The sequence below is a fragment of the Chroicocephalus ridibundus genome, chromosome 8 (genome assembly GCF_963924245.1).
Source record: "Chroicocephalus ridibundus chromosome 8, bChrRid1.1, whole genome shotgun sequence".
Lineage (NCBI taxonomy): Eukaryota > Metazoa > Chordata > Aves > Charadriiformes > Laridae > Chroicocephalus > Chroicocephalus ridibundus.
This window is the reverse complement of record NC_086291.1, coordinates 6,287,587-6,307,349: the sequence shown is the minus strand read 5'-3', so window position 1 is coordinate 6,307,349 and position 19,763 is coordinate 6,287,587. Positions and strand designations below refer to the sequence as shown.

At 44.7% G+C, this 19,763-nt stretch overlaps 2 protein-coding genes across 3 annotated transcripts; one reads left to right on the top strand and one right to left on the bottom strand.

The window, feature by feature from the left end:
* Nucleotides 1-313: 313 nt before the first annotated feature.
* On the bottom strand, nucleotides 314-10,410 carry TMEM59 (transmembrane protein 59). 2 transcript variants are annotated; one of them, XM_063344332.1, is made up of 8 exons: nucleotides 10,174-10,410; nucleotides 6,309-6,414; nucleotides 4,080-4,174; nucleotides 3,727-3,879; nucleotides 3,360-3,444; nucleotides 2,963-3,044; nucleotides 2,070-2,178; nucleotides 314-1,322 (listed from the first exon to the last, which is right to left on the bottom strand). In XM_063344332.1, the coding sequence occupies exons 1-8, from the start codon at nucleotides 10,363-10,365 to the stop codon at nucleotides 1,167-1,169; spliced, it is 978 nt and encodes a 325-aa protein (XP_063200402.1). In that variant the 5' UTR covers nucleotides 10,366-10,410; the 3' UTR covers nucleotides 314-1,166. The 2 variants fall into 2 exon arrangements, with proteins under 2 accessions (XP_063200402.1, XP_063200401.1); XM_063344331.1 differs by having other exon boundaries at nucleotides 319-1,322; nucleotides 2,963-3,047.
* Nucleotides 10,411-10,507: 97 nt separating this feature from the next.
* TCEANC2 (transcription elongation factor A N-terminal and central domain containing 2) lies at nucleotides 10,508-16,589 on the top strand. Its single transcript, XM_063344333.1, has 4 exons — nucleotides 10,508-10,655; nucleotides 12,054-12,195; nucleotides 13,558-13,751; nucleotides 15,597-16,589. Exons 1-4 carry the CDS (start codon nucleotides 10,554-10,556, stop codon nucleotides 15,783-15,785), a joined length of 627 nt encoding a protein of 208 aa, XP_063200403.1. The 5' UTR covers nucleotides 10,508-10,553; the 3' UTR covers nucleotides 15,786-16,589.
* Nucleotides 16,590-19,763: the final 3,174 nt, after the last annotated feature.

The following is a 19,763-nucleotide window of genomic DNA, read 5'->3' as shown; positions in this document are numbered from 1 at the left end:
TTTTTTTCCCTTTTTCTTTTTTTAAACCTTCAAGCAGTTCTGTATAATCAACAAAACACGACAATGAGCTGGAAATCACGCGTTCTAGCCATCTTTCAAACACTTACAGAGACCTTAAACTAAATCACATATACCCCCAACTCGTCCATGCTATGGGAACCAGCACACAGTAATCTCCTCAAAGAAATAACCACTAAAAATATAGCAGGGACACTGTTAGATGAGAGACATTGTTAGTTGTTGTTGCGTTAGTGAATCATACAGCAAAATCAGGTCACGTTGCCCATGAGGGGAATGTCACAGAGAGGCTTTCATACTAAACACGTTGTGGTCAATAATTAACCGTAGCAAAAAGCTCTACAGTCAACATTTTCTATACAGTCAATTTTATTTGTCTCTTCTCATTTCTCAGGAATCAACTTGTTTCTGTAAATGAAGTTACAAGACTAGAATAGTTAATCAAGAACAGAAAGTAGAATTTCTTCAGAAAACACAGGTGCTAACTTTACAAGCAATTTAAGACTTAAAGGCTAAAGTTTGACAAAATAATCAATCATGTTATGTTCCCTGTGTGAAGGGATATGCCCGTAAGTTTTAACAAAGTTTCCATCTTTCACAAACGGAGTTCTAGCCTGCGATACTTCACAAATGCTTTCCATCTTGGATATTGCCACACTGTAGAAAAAAATATATTTCTGGTTTTGGAGACAGGGTTGTTTGTGCATGGACATTAACAAGTACAAAAATTCAGCAGATAATTTTATAATATTTTCTCTTAACTACAACAGAAAGTGCAACACTAAAAAGGCATCTCCCGCCTACTTAAAATTTCTTATACCTTTACAAAGCTAACTCTGAATGTACACATTACATCCTAGAACACACAAAGAAGTCTGAAAGTGGAAAGCATGCTTACAGCTTTTGTAAGCAAAGAGACACATAGCAAACACCAGTGGAAAGTGATTATGTCTGGAAACAAACATAAATTCAAGATGTCTGAATCTTCACTACTAGTTGAAAACAAAATCCCATGACATTTGTTGATTCTGTAACTTTATTTGCATTTAAAGACTGGCTGCTAAGCTTCTTGTCTGAAGAACCACCACAAACAATCAGGAGTTGCTAGCTCTGTAAGAATTAGTCTATTGGATCCAATGGAGATGTATTTAAATGGCTGATTGAGCCAGATTGACTTTTGTAGGAAGAGGTCCTGCTTCTTCATGTTCCTCAGTCTTGCATCGAACCACAACAAGTGCAGAGGGTGGATATCTGTTCAGTTTTTGTTCATTCATGTATTCCAGATCTCCATAGATGCTCAGCTTCTGAAATACGTAAACAATTTACTTTAAGACTCTCCGTACTGAAGACAAAAATGCATTTCACTATGAAACTACATTCCTGGTTCCAATGGCTGCAGCCCTTCAACACAAGTGAATCCCCAGGCTTTCTGTAACGTCTGAAATTCATGGCTGGAACTAGATTTGAGTCCAGAAGAAATGTGTTAAATCTGCCAGAACAACAGCAGATAAGAGCTTGTGTAACAGCTCCTTCAGTTTGCCAATACCGCAAGCCTTGTTTGCACTAGAGATGCGAGTTCAGCCAGTTCCCCCCCCGATCAGACTCTCTGCGCTCACCAATAATACGCTGTCACTTCTGTTCTCACTATGGATCCTCCTAGATTAAACCCATACTGTGTTCCACCTACGCCACCCAACCCTCGGTATAGCTTTAATCCCGGAGAAATTAGTAGCAGCCTCCATTTGCTAAGAGTAATCTGAAGGCTGTCAAGAGGAGAGCGCTACAAACCAAAAGACATCACATCTGGGCTGGCTGAGTAAAGCTCAGAGCACCTATCAGCCACAGGAATGAGCAGGAATTGTTTGGTTATGAAAATCAACATTCAAATAGGAAAATTGGTTTGCTACCTGCAAAAATAAATAAAAACAACACCACCTCCACTCCTTCTAGTTGAGCCTCCCCCCAAACGTTTCTTAATCTCTAGACGGCTGTAATGCAAAAGTAATATAACGAATAAATTCAAAATGTTTTAAGTTATAAAACAGAGTTACCTCAGATGGAACATATTGCTCTACAGCTGTAGCTACAGTTGCGCAACAAATCCAGAGCAGCACCAACACTGAGAGGACGAGCGTAGTGGTTAAAATCCAACTGGAATTTCTGAAATGAAAAGAATGTTACTAGATTTCATATACCGAACACGAGACAATGGAGCCTCTAAAATGTTTGGTTCAATTTTGACTGCATTTCCTGCTGATTCATTAGTCTCTAGCTCTTTCAGCTACACAGCCCACTTCAGACTCCTGGGTACTCTAAAGCCTATTTAGTAATCTGACTTCACAGACAAAAAAAGACTTGCAGGATTCTGTTTATTCATCCCTAAGCATCCTCCCATCTACAATTTTAAAAACAGATTTTTCTGTTACACATTTTGGATGCAATTCACTGATTCTTCATGCGTAAGTGTTTAAGGAGAAAGTAACTGGAGTAAGGGAAAGAACCAACACGCTGATCTTCAGCAACGCTTTAATAAAGCTATACTGGGTATTTTCAGACTGAAAGTGAGACATGACAGTACCTTTCATATCAGACAATCCCAAATCAAAATACAAAACAAGTGCTTTGCCCTGAAACATAGCCAGAGCTAAAGAACAGGCAAAACAGCATTGATTAAACAGTTCACAGAACACACTCAAAAGACAGTGTAGGAAATTATCGATATGAAGTTCAACTGAAACGGGTAGGAGAATCAAAGTTGGCAGAATAGCCTGCAAATAACACGGGGCCATCACAGAAAAGCCGCAATCGCAAACAGAGAGCCAGTTTTAACTGCTGTGCATCCTGACCCCAACAGACTTGTAGCACTTTGAGATCTTACAACATACACGCAAAGGGAAGGCCGTTACCCTCCTTACTAGGTATAGACATTCTAGGATATACGTACATGGAAAGACACTTGAAAAAGCTGTCATTTTCTCGCTCTTCAAAAAGTCCTCGGTATGTCTGTGAACTTCCTGGACGTAGGTCTGCTGAAATACAACAGCAGAAACAGCAGTCAGGGGAGCAATAAAAGTAGAAGACTCAAATGCCACACAGCTTGTTTACAGAATGCATAAAAAAAAACCACTTTAAAATGGCCCTAGGTTGCATGTTTCTATTTCCAGCAGAGCCTCGTTTTTACCACAGACTTCGCTAAGCGTGCATAGTGCAGTCTACACGGCAAACACAGTTATATTTTAGCTTTCTAAAATCTGCTTTCATGTGCCACCTGCAACTTCATTTTTTATTGCACGACAGGGAACATTTGCATTTGCTCTTCCAAAGCACAAAGAACAACTTACAGGCTGTTTTACTCAGCGACAAGGATCCTCTTGTATCTCCAGTTTCCTGATCAAGCTGTGGGACATACTGTACTTCTGGCTTTGACTAAAACAAAATAAGGAGTTAGGAGATCCTGCTAGCAGGCTTCCACTGATCTTAATCATTGACATTTTCAGAACTAATACGGAATTTAAGCTTAAGACATGCACCATTCACCCAAGTTTGACCCGCTCCCTGCACCAGTCCTAAAGGCAGTGAAATACTAGCAAAAACTAAACACTTCTCATAGTGCTCCATAGTCCTTTCTGTGACTGGAAGGAGCAGAGTTAAAGGCATTTAGCACCCAGAACATCTAGTTGCCTTAATCTCAAGCAAAAAGGCAGGCACCTGGAATATGACAATTTTGCCATCATCTGCTTGAAGATAGAAAGTCCATGAGGATGTTATGAAGCTCTGAGCAGAATCCATCATGTCACTCCAGAATGATCTCACCAGTGTCAGAGGAAAGAGGAGATGAATCCTTGGCATCAGGGACATTAACTGCAAGCACAACATTAACTGGTTTTCCATTTGTTTTTACATGAAAAGGACAAAAGTCATGTTCCTGCTCACCCCTCGCCCCACACCTAGATTTGAGTCCTTAGGAAGATTTGTCTTACATTTGAAGAAATTAAAAAAAAAGACGACACGCTGAACAGAAAACAAGTATGTGGTATTTGAAAAACATGTCATCTACTTACTTGCTCTTGCCTTAACTCAGCAAATGGCAATTGGTTCTGGCATCCAAGATGGCAAGCATATTGTTCATCAGATTGGGAGTATGCTTCCGTACAGGCTGCAAGGAAGAAATTCCCCAAATGAGAAGACAAATTCTGTGTTTTAGTTAAGAAAACATTTTCAGTATAAGTTGGATCAGAAACTAAGCAGCAGTTAGAAGACTGACAAACCCATTTGCAGGGAAAGATATCGCAATCACTCCACGGGTAGCATTTGCTCTGAGGTCTAACAAAGGCTAAGGAATCAAGTCTTAGACAGATGAGGCAGTTGAAATCTGAATGCAATCAGAGCAACTGATCAGCAATGTTACCCTGGAAAAGCTTACGGATGCAAGTTTTCATTGATCCTCCCACAACTACTATAGTTTTTCTTCTACGTAACACATAAAACATGAGTTTTTACTTCAGAGAACATAGACTGGAATCCTAGAAGGAATAGAGGGACCATCAGTCCATTACATCCCTTAGAAGTAACAGCAGAGGTCATGGTATTACAGGAAAACCAAAGGAGTGTTTTCCTGATAGCGAGAAGAATACAGAAACTGCATTAGAAAGTATTATGGAATAATTTTTTTAAAATGAAAAATGAAGACAATGTTTTGTTTTACAGAAACCTTCTATTAATTGTTCACTAGAGACCATGAAGATCAAGAAATCTAGATTATTCAGAGATAATAATTTAGATTGTTCTGCCCATGGAGGTACTGGGCAGACAATACATGGGCATAGCTCTGCCCCAAAACACTATAGCTTAGGTGGACAATGTTGCAGCACTACCCAAACCAAAGACTCAAGCCAAGTAGCAACACCAAGGACAGGAGCTCTCCCAGTTTTCCACAGGAACAAATGGACCATCATAAAGGCTAAGAACAGCACGGCATCAGCAGCTAAGCATTTGAGTATGCAGCTCATAGCACCTGAACAGCAATTCTATGGTAAAACTGCCACCCAACTAGTGTTTGTAGGCAGAAAGAAGCATCAGAAGACAGAATTGAGCAGATCAGCCAAGATATATCTTGCCAAGCATGGAATACTTAGTCAGAGCACCAACCAGTGTAACAGATTACAGAACATAAGCCAGCAAAAGACAACAGCCTCAGGAAGGAGTTAAACCAGAAAGTAAGCAACTGTTCAATTACCCCTACATGTGGTCTATTGCTACGTTACTCTTTTTATGGCACTCTCTCATGTGTGGTTTGACAACTAGACTGACATGCTGTATCACAGCTATACGCAGTGTATGACAGACTAGAGCATTAGCCCATTTCTGGAGTATTTAATGCAGTTTTGTAGCACATTAGCATCTTTGCATGTCAGGCTTTCTACTTGCGTACCTTCTACCAGCTCTCAGAGATAGCCACTAGCCCTCTTGTTTTTATGAGCTACTGAGAGGATAAAACCTCCTTTAAGTGCTGTCTTGGTGCCTAATTGTATTGGAAATATTGATGGAGAGCTCCTACCTTTCCCGCTTTCCTCTGAATAAAACTGTGAATCAGCTGCCTCAATATTATTGGAGGAAAGTTCTATACAATTCCAAACCCAGTAATAACTGGCCTATGGTACACATATTTCATATTCACTGTGCAATTTTTGCTCTAACACGGATAATCTGAGAGAATTAGTCACAAGTATTTAATGGCCTATTTCAAACAAAACACGTACCTCATTCCCAAGAGTTTAGCTGTAGGTAAGCCTCAGGATGTAGCCTAGACCACAAGTTACAAGGCAGAGAGCACATTAAGATCTGTGTTCTTACTCTCTCCGAACGATTCACTTGTATATACAAGTTTGTCAGGAATTGTAAATGGCACTAATTGTCACATGGAATTATTAAAGGAAAAGTGTTCATTTGACTGGATTTTTTTCCCCAGCCATTTTGTGTTTTCTATGACAAACTGTTTGTAGTAAAACAATTTATTTCTAATTTGTTTACAGGGACTAATGATACTTAAGAAATTCGTGAAAATAGCAACACTGAGGCTCAGGTAAGGAGAAACTCACAGAGAACAGACAACCTTTCCTTAAGATTTTTTTTTTTCATATTCTGTATATAAACTCTAAGAAGTTGTTAAACAAAACCAGAAAGCAACTGAAGTAATCCCCCCGATTTAACAACACCCTTTCAGACCTTCCTGCTCTCGCCTCTGTTATGTCTCCACTTTACAGGATGTTGAAGGAGTACTGAAATCTTACCAGAGTCGCATTCCAGTTTGGTTCGATTCAAATCGATGCCATCGTCCACAAACTGACAAATGGAAAAGAGTCTGCAGCCTCGCTGGCACGCGTACAGCTCCTCTTCCTGGGAAGGCACAAGAAAAAGGCTTGCATCCCTCCATTCAAGAACATAATTGTCAGAAAACAAACAATTTTTTTTTATTTTTTTTTGGAAGTGCTATAAAAAGCCACCCACCAGAGCACCATCCTCCTTCCCTCTGCTAGACCGGGAAGCCAGCTAAACGTGACACTCTGGATCATCTGAAATAAAACCAAGCTACAGCTCTTTAACGCTGTAGCAGCAGTTACAACACAGTAATGCTATTGATTTATTTCAAACAGAGCTCTTCATTCTGTAGTGGGGCAGACCTGGAACAGCAAATTCTATTTTGTAATTCTGGTCCTACAACTCACAAGCAAAGTTGCACCGCGCTTTTTTTTTTTTTTCAATAAGCATTGCTTTTAAAAATAAGAGATATAGCTATAAAAGATTTACTGACATTTAACCCTACAAAGAGTAGATAGTCTTAATTTCAGAACTCAAACAGTAGAATCCAACAGGAGAGGACCAAAAAAAAAAAAAAAGACTAATTTTGACAGTGTATTACAATGTATCTACCAGACTCTATTCAGAACTACAACAGAATTGTCAAAATAAGAGATTATCTTCTGACGTACTAAAGCAGTTAATCAGGGTACCAGTAACTTGCCAAACCAGCTTCACAAGCACATATTTTTATTTATTATACTGAACTGAAGCGGAAAAGTGCTTCCTCTAAATTGGAGACTCTCTAAATTGGAGAGACATGGATTTGATGACGGACCACTCAGTGGATAAAGAACTGGCTGGATGGTCACACTCAAAGACTGGTGGTCAATGGCTCGATGTCCAAGTAGAGACGAGTGACAAGTGGCATTCATTCCTCAGGGGTTGGTACTGGGACCATTGCTGTTTAACACTTTTGTCGGCAACATGGACAGTGGAATTGAGTGCAGCCTCAAACTTGCCAAGGACACCAAGCTGTGTGAAAGGGTTGACATGCTGGAGGGAAGGGATGCCATCCAGAGGGAGCTGGACAGGCTGGAGAGGCGGGCCTGTGCAAACCTCAGGAAGTTCAACCAGGCCAAGTGCAAGGTCCTGCACCCTGGCACAAATACAGGCTGGGCAGAGAATGGATTGAGAGCAGCCCTGAGGAGAGGGACTCAGGGGTGCTCGTGGATGAGAAGCTCAACATTGAGTAAGCAATGCGTGCTTGCAGCCCAGAAAGCCAACCGCATCCTGGGCTGCATCCAAAGAAGCGTAGCCAGCAGGGCAAGGGAGGTGATTCTGCCCCTCTACTCTGCTCTCATGAGACCCAACCTGGAGTACTGTATCCATCTCTGGGGCCACCAACATAAGAAGGACATGGACCTGTTGGAGTGAGTGCAGAGGAGGCCACAAAGATCATCAGAGCGCTGGAGCACCTCTCCTATGAGGACAGGCTGAGAGAGTTGGGGCTGTTCAGCCTAGAGAAGAGAAGGCTCCAGGGAGACCCGAGAGCCCCTTCCAGTACCTAAAGGGGGCTACAGGAAAGATGGGGAGGGACTCTTGATCAGGGAATGTAGAGATAGGACAAGGAGTAATGATTTTAAACTGAAAGGGGGTAGATTTAGACTAGATAATAGGAAGACATTCCTTACTGTCAGGGTGGTGAGACACTGGAACAGGTTGCCCAGAGAAGCTGTGGATGCCCCGTTCCGGAGGTGTTCAAGGACAGACTGGATGGGGCTTTGAGCAACCTGGTCTAGTAGGAGGTGTCCCTGCCCATGGCAGGAGGGGTTGGAACTAGATGATCTTTAAGGTCCCTTCCAACCCATTCTACGATGCCTCACTGAAACTATTAAAATTATGCAACTATAGAAAACCTACACCTAGTATATCTTCTGTTCACAATATCAAAGGGATGGATGTGCACTTTGCACATACAGTGCTCTCCATGTTGCAGAACTAAAAACAGACTCTATTACGTGAGATCTCCTACTTATGATCCCACCCTATCATGAATCAGACCCATCAAAACCACTAACTACATAACCACTGAAATGACTGCAGCCAGTTGCTACACAGGTGGAAAATGGACTCTGAATTAATTTAACAAAAACCAAACATACCACACCTTCTGTACAACCTACTGTAAACAAACTGGCCATTGTTTGCCTCTGAAAGCACAAGCTCACATGCTTTAAAGGCAAAAAGTAGAAGACTGTGAATATAAATTAAAACTCAACTCTAACAACACTGACAAGGTGGCTAAGACAGTTATGCTGTTGCAAAAAAAATGTTTGCAATTTGATATCCAGACAGAATTAGCTTTAGCAGACTGATTTCTATGGCAGTCTTCCATGGAAGTCTCAATGAAGCTTGTCTTCCTTTCCACTGACAACTAAAACTTCCTTCAGTTCAGCTGGTAGTTTTGTGACACATGGAACAAAGACTAAATGTAAAGGAAGAAATGGGTGTATTATTCGACAGCTCCAACACCAGACAACAAAGAATTCAAAAGTACAGTAAAAATCACAGAACTATCAGCTTTCCCTGAGCTTGAAAGAGTCCTTTAACAGAAACAAGAGCACTGTGCCAAAACAGTATGGAAATATATTAGCATAACGTTTAGTCATAATTTCTCAGGTTTAAGTTATTTCTCCTCACTGTCATCACATGAAAGCAACAAAACATGCCGTAAGTACAGAGGTAAGTTTACTTATATTACACACAACTCCCTGTTACTTCCCTGTGGGGATACCCATATCAGTTAGAGTCATAAAATCCGATTTAAGTTTCACACGAAACAGACAAAGCCCTATTACCTAATATTGTCAGCGCTGCCCTGCATGAAGTCTCAAAGATGGGGTAAGAGCTCCCATCATTTAGAGTTCAACCTGCCACACAGCTGCAGCTGATAACGAAGTATATTGCCAAGAACCAGGAAAGATGAGATTTTTGGCAATAGATTTTCCAAATTCAAGCCAGTAGTTAAAAGTTTACAAAGCTTTGAACCAACAGTAAACTCTGCAGTATGAAATTAGATTCCCATTAGATGCTATTTCAGTACTTTATCATGAGATGGAAAAAAATTCCATGCAAGCAAATCAAAACACAGGTTGAAGGTTCTGACAAGCTTCTTGTTTATCATAATTTATACTTCATCTTTCAATATCCAAGTGTCACACTAGTGCCCTGACTCAGGATCTTTGGCCTGTAATGCACACAACATTGTTTTTGTGCCCACAAATATGGAGCAGCCTAAGTCAAATTACAGCTGCCTCTTTTGGAACAGGAAGGGAAAAAAAGCCACAAAACTGACAAAACTACCCAGCACTATTAAATCTATACTTTGAAAGTGGCATTTCTTCGGCAAGCTGCAGCCTAACCATCTATTTTCAAAATGAAGTCTCTATCTTTAGAGAAGCCACTGCGTTCCCTACTTTGAGGGGACGAAAAATCTAAGCCAGATGAGAAACGCCACAGGCGGCCAGCAGCAGGCTGCCGGCTGCCCCCGAGCGCTGCGAGCATCAGCTTCCTCCATGTTTATGCTTACTGAAGACACGTCCAACACCGCTTGAGCAAACACGGACTGGGACAAGCCTCGACAAGGGCTACCGTCCGAGAAACCGCCGGGTACGTCCTGTCACTCTGCAGCACAAGAAGGGGCTGCGAGGGGAGAGAGGCAAGCGACAGGCCGAGGGACGGGGAGGCCGGGGCCGTGTTGCCCGCCCGCCCCTCAGCAGGGCTGCCGGGGGAGGGAGAAGGGGAGCGGGGAGGGGCCCGCCCCACCGGGAGCCGTGAGGCAGGGCCCGCCCGTACCTTGGGGTAGGTGTGCAGGGAGTAGGTCAGCTGGCAGGCGCGGTGACACGACGCCGTGTTGCCCAGCACGGAGTCAAAGGCCTCGGACGAGGCGGCGGGAAGCGGCCCGGCGGCCGGAACACTGCTGCTGCCCCCCACCAGCAGCGCCAGGGCAAGAGGCAGGCAGAGAAGGCCGCCCCGCCGCGCCGCCATCTTCCTCCTCCCGCAAGCCCTCACTGACGGCCGAGCACTCTCGCGAGATTAAGTGCCTTCGTCTCTCCCGCGCGGTGCCTGCTGGGAGATGTAGTCCGTGCCGCGGGGCGGCCCCGGCCACCCCACTGGGCCTCGCCTCCGGCGGGAACTACACGGCGGAAAGGGCGGGGTCAGCCGCTTCCGGGAGGATGGACCGGTTCGTGGTGCGCAGGGCCCGCGGCCCGGAGAGCCCCCGCCGGGCCGGGCCAGCCCCCCGCGCCTACCGGCAGGCCACCATCGAGTCCCTCAAGGCAGGTCACCGGCGCTGGGGGGGGAACGGGAGGGATAGCACGGATCGCCCCGGCCTCCTGGGCCTGAGGGGGGGTCTGCACCCCGCGGCACCGGTGCTACTGCGGGGCCCGCTGCCTCCGAGGGCACGGGGCGAGGCCTTGCGCCGGGGCAGGGCCGCGCTGCTCCCCAGAGGCTGTGTGTCAGGGCGGCGGGAGCACCCCGGGAAGAGCCAGGATGGCCCTGAGGTGCCTCGGGCGGAGGAAGGGGTGTCGGGCCTTCACCAGGCCGCCATCCTGCCTCTGCATGGAGCTGAGCAGTGCGGGGTGACAGCGGGAGGAACGTTTTGCAAACTAATCCCAAACTGATGTCTGTTACCATCGAGGAGGGTGTTGATCCCAGCACGCCTTCCCTGCAGTCGCTCTGTGCCCACCTAGGTATTCACCTGTGGCTTCAGTTCTTCACCAACATCTTTGCAGCGTTGAGGTGGCATCCTCACAAAGAGCAGGGAAGCCAGGTTAGAAAGGTGCAGAGGGCTCTACCGCATTGACAGGCCTTCCCTAAACCGAGATGGGTTATAACTTGGCTTCTTCCTGCCCATTTGGTGTGGTGTAGGGTCAGGCTGGGCACGCCATCTTCAGTATTGCCAGCTGGCTCGCTTTTCTCCCCAGCAAGAAGAGCTCTTCAGTTGGTTGCATGGTGGTCCTGTGCGAGACCTGCATAAGAGCTGAGCCCTCCTTTGCGGAAACACAACAGGAAAACATTTGCTGCACCAAAGAGCTTGTTAATGTAAGGCAGAAAGCAAAAGACTGGTGCATAAAAACCACCCCAGCTGTCTGACCATTGCTGAATCTTTCTAAGATGCCGCATATCCAAAAGATGAGGCTTGCACCGTTTGCAGCCTGTTCTGTGGAGCTCTGTGTCAAAAATGGGTCAAAAAACACTGCAGATGTCCAGTGTACTTGAGTTTGCGTTCGTGTTCCCTAATGCTTTGTTTCTCTCCGTGCTGGCATTATTTTAAATTTAAAGCCAATTTGAGCAGGATTCAGATTCTGCCAGGCTGCTAAAGATGAGTTCCCTCCCTCTTAATCCTTTTTTCTATTAAGAGAGATTTATACAATGGACTCCTTAAATTCAAAACACTTCTCTTCTAGCAGACATTCACTGTTACGTGCCCTAAGGTGGGCAGACCAAGGTGAAGCAGCTCACTTTGCTTTCTAGTTTCTCCAGTCTTGATTTGCAGTAGGCTGCTAATCTCAAGCAAGTACCCATCATTCCAGTCCATCATGTATCCTGTGCTCTGGTTCATGCCATAATCAATAATTCATGTGTTGATGACATCCCCATTAGCTACAATGAAGCCAGTGTCCTTATTTATAAGAAAAATATTCTGCTTCCTTAATGGCTTTTCTATTTTCCAGAGAGTTGTGGTTGTGGAAGACATAAAACGATGGAAGTCTATGCTTGAGCTGCCTGGGCAACCAAAAGAGAATCTGATCGAAGCTTTGGAGGAGCTGAAGAAGAAAATACCTTCCAAGGAAGTGTTACTTTCAACAAAAATAGGTACATCTTGTCTGATCTAGTCTGTGAATGTTAGGCTGTCTTGTGTCGGCTTGGCTTGTCAGTACAAAAGAGACTAGATTGCAAGTTTTTTAAGAAACAAGCATAGCTACCAATAAAAAATTGTTGATATCCAGCCTGCAGTTTTCAAAGCTTGTACTGAAAAAGTCAGCTATCCTCTACTTCTTCCCGGATTGTCTGCTTATTACCAAATACTGCATCACCGACTCTGTGTCAAATTTTTCAAGCGCTCTTCTTGGGCACCTGTGTGTTTTATTCCTTCTCCTGCTATCTGTTAGGGGCATGGCAGAGTGCGCTTTTGCCATCTGAGACATGGCTCATCTCTTTGACCTGGCCAAACACTCTGAACATCCGAGAAATTCTCCTCGGATTGGCCCGGAACTGCTTACTGCATCCTCACGCTGAGAAATCCCCAGCAGACATGTAGCTGCATGCCAATGACACAGCCCGATCCTGGCTATTTTCCACAGGACTTGGGGGAGGGACAACGTGAGACCACATGGTCCCTGCCTCTCCTGTCTATGGAGAGCATCCCGGCACGAGAGACAGTCGTGCTGGCCTTTGTTTGCCATTACAGCAGCTGGATCTCTATTCAAAGAGCCCCCCTTGCCTTAGAAAAGGCAATGTGATCTGCCCCATTCCCCTTAACTTCTGAATTGTCATTTCATTTGCTGTGTTCAGCTTATTCAGGCTTTTCCCGAGATTTTCTTCCCCAGTGCCTGCCTGAACGCGGCTGGAAGAGCCACTGAAGCCTAACAGTGACATCTCCTGGCCAACAGTGCTAGTGGTCAGAGACAAATACCCCGCTGGAAGAAGGTCCCTTTTGTCTCCTCTCAGAAGAAAGCCTCTTTTGCACTGGCAGGCCCCGTCGATTGGGAAGGTTCTGCTTGGGGTCACTGTGGTGTTTGTACGTTAAAGTGCTATAGCCCTCACCAGCAACATCTGTTTTCTTAAAGGGGTTTTCAGGTTAAAACCGGCATTATTTGTAGGCCAATCTTACAAGCTTTCACCAGATCTGGTATCTGTGTAGAAAATTAATGTAGCCCTGTATTACCTAAGTGTTGCTCCACACCTTGGTGATGTGGGAAGGTAATTTTCACATGTATAGGTCAATTTCTTGCTAATTGCTCAGGAAAAAAAATCACCGCAGAAGTCAATGAGTGAGAACTTCGGACTTAATTCCTAATAATTATATATTTGTATTTCTGTCAATGCTCTGGTTGCTTTGCTGATGCTGCTTGAATTAAAAATGTGTGTGGCTGCTTTAGCACCAATGTGATTTGACCGGTGTCCATTACATTTTATCCACCTACCAAACCTGAAGGAGCTGTTACTGTTTTCCAGGTCACACAGTGAATAAGATGCGCAAACATTCAGATCACGATGTGGCCAGCCTCGCCAAAGATATTTACACGGAGTGGCGAACTTTCATCAAAGACCATTCAAACAAGCCCTCTATAGTGGTCAGGAGCGATCCCAAGACGGAAGCTTTCAGAAAGAATGCGCGGAAGCTGCTTTGTGAAGCCCTGGATCTAGAGGTAGCTTTCCCGTCCATTTGTCTTTGGCTCAAAGAGTTACTTCTTGTAGGAACAAGTTAAACAAACTTTTTTCAGCCATAGCTACTGTAAGGCTTGTCCTGCCCGCAGAGCCAGGACAAAACCAGATGATCTGTTCCTATTTTCAGTGATTCACTGTGCGTCCCTATTTATAAGTAGCTTTGTTTTCAAAGTAGGTAATTATTTCTTTTTTGGTTGTTAATCAAGTAACCCCGCTAATTGTAAATGAGGTGTATTTGCACTCATTTACATAACCAGCCAACAGAATTGTTGTGTGTCTGCTGCAGTTGGGCTGTACAACAGAAGGAGGAAGTTAATAGAACATAAAGTTTTTCCTACGACTTAACAGCTGTGAAAGCAACACTGGGACCTTTTGGTTGTTTCATATTTAAGTAATTAAACATTTGTAAATTTAAATCTATTGCAAAAAGAGAGAGGCAAGGTTGACAGTATATAAAGTGATAAATACCAGATCCCTCAGGTATCTTTAAGTAAATGAACAGGGCTTTGCTGTAATGACTAGTTTGCTTGGTCTATGAAATGCCATAATAATTATCCTTTTTAATTTATTCATTAGTTATCCTTTAAATGGCAAGTCAAGTGATAAGCACTCAAGAGTTTCAAAGCTAGGTGTTTGCTAGCTATGAGAACAACCTCTCCAACTTCCAGTCCATCTGGACTGAGGCAGCACAAAAGGATGGTTTGCTGTGGGAACGGCAAAGTGGGAGCTCACCTTTGCCAGGCCGCTGGGTCAAGCTTGGTTCTTGGAAAGCACATCTATGCATGGTGGTAAGACTAGTAGTAAAGTCTGAACCTATGGGACATAAAGGCTGTTGTACCACTCTGAAATGAGTAGTATTGGGTAAAGCAGAATTGCCTCTGAACAGGACTTGCACAGCAAGGAAAAATATCCTTCTAGCTTGCAGCTATCACTGTACGTGCAAGCAGAGCTTACAGCAGCAGGTGAACAGCATGTATAGGGAGAGGAGCCACAGAGGTCCAACAAATGGGGAGCAGGGACACCTGAGAGGGTGACAAAAAGGAGAAGGGAAGGTGGGGCTGAATGAATCCAAGGGGCTTCTAGTGCTGCCTAACAGAGGGGCAATGTAGTGATGAGTAGCAAAACCAAAATGGGCGAACGACTTGGAGGAATACTGCTTGGCACGCTGGAATCTCCTGCATGCAAAGCATGGGAGATTCCCCATCACAAAAGGCAGAAGTGAAACTAAAACCATTTCTTGATGGGTGGGGGATTTTTTTTTCTAAGCTGTGCTAAAGTACAGGTTTTGGCACGTGTTGAAGCAATAACTGCATAATTAACATTTAGCAAATCCCTTTCTGCATTCTTAATTACACCTCCTTCTACACACAGAGAGCCCACATTTCCCTTTATAGCACCAGGCAGAGTTGCCAAGTGTTTGGCATGTCTTAGAGTTGCTGTTGGAATCAAGTTTGAAATAGTATCCAAGGTACCTTATATCAGCAAGATCAGAAGTGAGCTTTATGGAGACGGTACAATGTAGCTTATAATTGCAGTTGAGCTTGATACCCAAAGCTGGTTGCAGATTAGTTTCCTGTTGTGATGGCAAAGTACTGCCACCCAGCTGGAGATGTGGATATGTTCCCTGCTACTGACCACATTGCCTTGTTCCTTAATTGCTAGGGTGGAATTAAATTGCTCTTCCTGTTACACTTGTGATGGGAAGTAGATTTCCTTGAATCTAAACTGATTAATGAAGAAACACTGAGAAGCACCAAACTCCAATTTCAGTCAGTTGGTCTCCTTATTAAATGTAAAGATCTAATTTTATACTTTGTTGTTTTCAGATTGATCACCCACTGGCTGAAAATATTGAGCGAGAAGCTTTTCATCTCTCTTCCCGTCTCATTAGCGCACCGTATCGCAGAATGGTGCGAGCTCTTGTCTTCTCATTAAAGCACAAACCTGAAATCCGAGCAGAAGTCAAGACTGGCACACTCGCTGTCCCTGCCTTTGTACAGAGCCATAAAAAGTGAGGTGTTGTGCTTGATCCTGAGTAAGAACTTCATGTGCCTACATCTGTGTGGAACTGGGAGCCCTCTCTGTCGTGAGGGGAGCGCAGAACTGCTGATGGTGTGACTCACTTGGCACCGCTCTATGAACAGGGCTGCTGAAGACAAGAACTACTAATGATGAAAATGGTGCTGTAAATCTGGCTTGGTAGAAATCCCTGTGGGCTTTGTTGCAAGAAAAGTTTCTTCTACTCTGCTGTATATTTTCCTGCTACAAAACCATCCTCGCTGACTCACCTGTTTCTCACTTCTGCCTGTTTTGTCATACCTCAGTTTAGCTCCGTCCCTGATATGGATCCTCAGGTGTCATCAGCTGGATCACGTAAAGGAGCAGCTCTGTGCTGTGCTGGTAGGAAATACTGGGAATTCAGGGTAATTGGTCCGTGGGAGGAGATTCCTAGTGGATAACTGCAAACCCTAGTTAACCCTAAATCAGCCACATCTGCTGCAGCTGGGCCCTGCCTGTGGCAAGAGCTAGCTGTTTTGCCAAGCCAGGTGATTGCCCTTGTGCTGCCTTTCAGAGTTGGATGCGCAAGGGGTTTCAGTGGCTTGGCTGCCACCATTCCGTAGGCTCAGTCATCCTGCGATTGTGGGCATTTTCTAAAGCCCTGGGGTAAAAATCGAAATGCCCTGGAGTATAGGTGCTATCTAACGCCTCTGCTGTTTAATAAGCAGCACACTCAAACTTCCATACATCACTCATGATTTAAATGTGGTGCTTGTTCTTACCGTAACATGAATAAAAACTTGAATTTTCTAAATAAAATTAAGTTATAAGCAAAATACTCCTTTTAAAGGCTTTTTTTTTCCTGCAAAAGGAACGTGGTTCAGAATGATCGTGTGAACAAATTTAAGCAACAAACTATTGCTTTAATTCCTTCTAGTTATTAAAAACTGGAAATCTTGCCTCTCATATTTGCTCTGATTTCTTTAGTGCCACAAGTCACCTTGCTCTCCATAAGCTGTTATTAAAGCTGTGACAGGCACAGTGTTTCTCTACTGGTAGGTAATAAAGCGCGCTCTGTTCTCCGTGTGTACGTACACTAGGGACTGGTCACAAACCTTTTTCTGAGTTACCAGGGTAGACAGAACCAAATACAGGGATGAGCGAAACCTGCCTGGTCACAGTTGTGGGAATTCAAGTCTTAATATACCATAAGGAGGTGTCTTTCGATCAGTTGTGGTCGGGACTCTTACTTCAGAAGAGTCACTTAAGGACAAATAATACAGTGGGAAAACTGAATTAGTCTTTATTCAGATCTTCGCATGACTAACTGTCATTACGTGGACCTGCTAAATACCCTTTTCTTCTGTGGACACTAGAAGCTAAAGAAACACCCAAAACTTAGCTGAGGTGTTGAACTCTGTAAATTTAATTAGATAATTGCAGGTTCTCTTGGAAACAACTAAACTTTGTCTTGTTTGCATGGGCCAGTGCAAGACCATTTCGGTTTTTTTTCTGTACACATTGTGAAGGTACCTTCAAACGGTCAGCTTTTCTGAAAACAGCCGTGCTCTGGTGTACAGACATTTCATTTGTGGAAAGTTAAGGTTAGGTGTGTTGGAGACAGTGTGAGACGCAAACTGTCAGACCTGCGGGTAGTGACTGTATGGATAATGCATCAATGAAGACTTAACGCTTGTTGACCTGGCTGTAGAGATATGAAAATCCTCAATTTATTTCTTACCAGTAATCAGCTCCATTCCCCACTTAAATAACTTCAAACTACACAGCTGTAATTGAATTCACGAATCCTGGGCTGCCATGGGAGGAGTTCAGGATCACCGAACGACCTAGCTTTTGCTTCCAGAGCTGCAACGCCGAGACCTGCAGTATTTATTTTCAGTTTTCTGTTCCTGCTGCTGGGCTGTGTTTTCTCTATTTAATAGAGAAACAAAAATCCTGAAAATGAGGAACTTCTGTTCTAATGAATGCCAGGCCAGAGAAGTTTCCCACGCAGGTCAGACACAGTTAGACAACTTTGGCGTATCTGAACACGCAGCCAGTTTATGCTGTGCTGTGCGTTCGTTTGCAAGACAGGTCTAGGAAACACCCAAATTGTGGTGCACAGTGCGGGTGACAACTGAAGACAACTGTTGTATGAACGTGAACTTCTCTGTAGCGCTGGCAGCTTTACTCTGAAAACAGCAACCCAGCGAGATGCGCTTTTGTTTTTACTGTTTAGCCCTGGGAACTAACTGGGAGTGAGGAAAAGTGATGTGGGTGATTCTTTCCCCTCTCATTAGTAACAGTCCTGCGGAAGGGATGCCATTCATGACACGGCACTGTAAAATTTAAAAGCAAGAGCAACACAGACATAAACAAGGACCTGCCACGGTCCAGAGTACCCCTGTGTGGTTTGTAATATGTGGAGGAACAGGACGATGGTGGGGAATGCCAGCCTTGTCCTCAACACGTATTTAGAAAACAAGCAAAACTCCAACCTGAGCGCACCTCCTCCTTCGTGCAACCCTTTTGCGGTGGTGCGAGCCCGAAGACATACCAGCCGCTGTCAGCAGGCCTGTCTGAGATCCCCTCGCTGCAATCTTACAGGCTGGCCACATGTCACCTGGGCTTAGCGTGGGACAGCCAGTGCCTCCTCGAGTCCGCAGACGGCCTGGAATGACCTACAGGTACGTGTGAGCTCTTCTGCTCCGCACAGACAACAAGCTCAGGCTGTCCTATGCCATCAGACTGTTTCGGGATATAAGCAAAGCTCTGCCAGGCCCATCTCTTCCAGGTGACTTTTTCCACACCCTCTCCTAGTCCCTGACACTTTCCTTTTCTGAGCAGTCTTCAGGGAAGAGTGAATTATTATTAGGTTTTTTTAATCTATTTTGGATACCTTCAGCTCTTTAGGGCATACATTGTAGTGATTGTTTTTGCTTCATTCTCAATAGGTGCCAAATATTTTTCATTTGGGAATTCACTTCAGGGATGCAGAGTTACTGCAAACGAGGAGAAAACTCTCCTATAAATTTCCTCTATTTAATGGCTAATATTTTTGTCCAACTTGTTTTCAAAGGGACCTAAGTGTATAGCTCTGGGTCCAGCGCTTCTCTCTTAATGTTCAAGCTGGCAGTAACATTTGGGCTGAAGGTTCACAGACTCAGCTTTGCATAAAACTGACTGTCTGGAGGAATTGGAAAAGATTCCCGAGGGCTGGACTCGAGACCCACAGGACAGGAGGAATGCAGAGAACAAGGGAGTACTTTAAGGACAAAACCAGAAAGGAAGGTGGGGAAGGAAGGCAAAGCCAGACGAAAAAGCAAAAAGGACAAAAAGGGCTTAATTTTCCCAAAGGGTGATGCTGAATGCGACAACAGGATACTTGATGCCTGACAGTAATCCAGTTTTTAATTACTCGATAAAGACCAGATTCCCCCCTTGGAGCACTCTCACCTGCACAACCAGTTTGCTGCTCCTCGGGTCTCCCTTCCCTCTCCTGGGCGATGCAGCCAGTGGGGGACTGGAGCTGTGCGGCTCGTGGATAAATCAGGAGGCCAAGGATGGCTGGTCCCCAGGGCTGCGATCCGTTTGTTCACCTGCTGTAGTCTGTGTGACCTCTGGAAATCCCTTGAAATAGAGGGTCTGGAAGGGCACAGGCACCTGCACCCTGCGGAGCGCATGGCTCCCGAGGCTGGCCTGGCTCCGAAACGTCTGTTCTGCTGTAGTTTGCCTGCGCCAAACCCACTCACAGGGGGTCCTGCAGGACCCTCACTGGCTTGGGTTCCCCCACCACGTGGGTTACACATCAGGCTGGAGGAAGAAAGGGCCCCTCGCGCACCCTGAGGTTTGGCCTTGCCGGCCCAGGCAGGCGTTTCTCCTAAATTCCGCTCTTTCTCCTCCGGTTTTCCTTGTCAGCCGCTGTGCGGTGCAGACCGGCCACAGGGTACCGGTGGGATGCGTTACAAAAGGCAGGGACTCTCCACAAGCTCCCG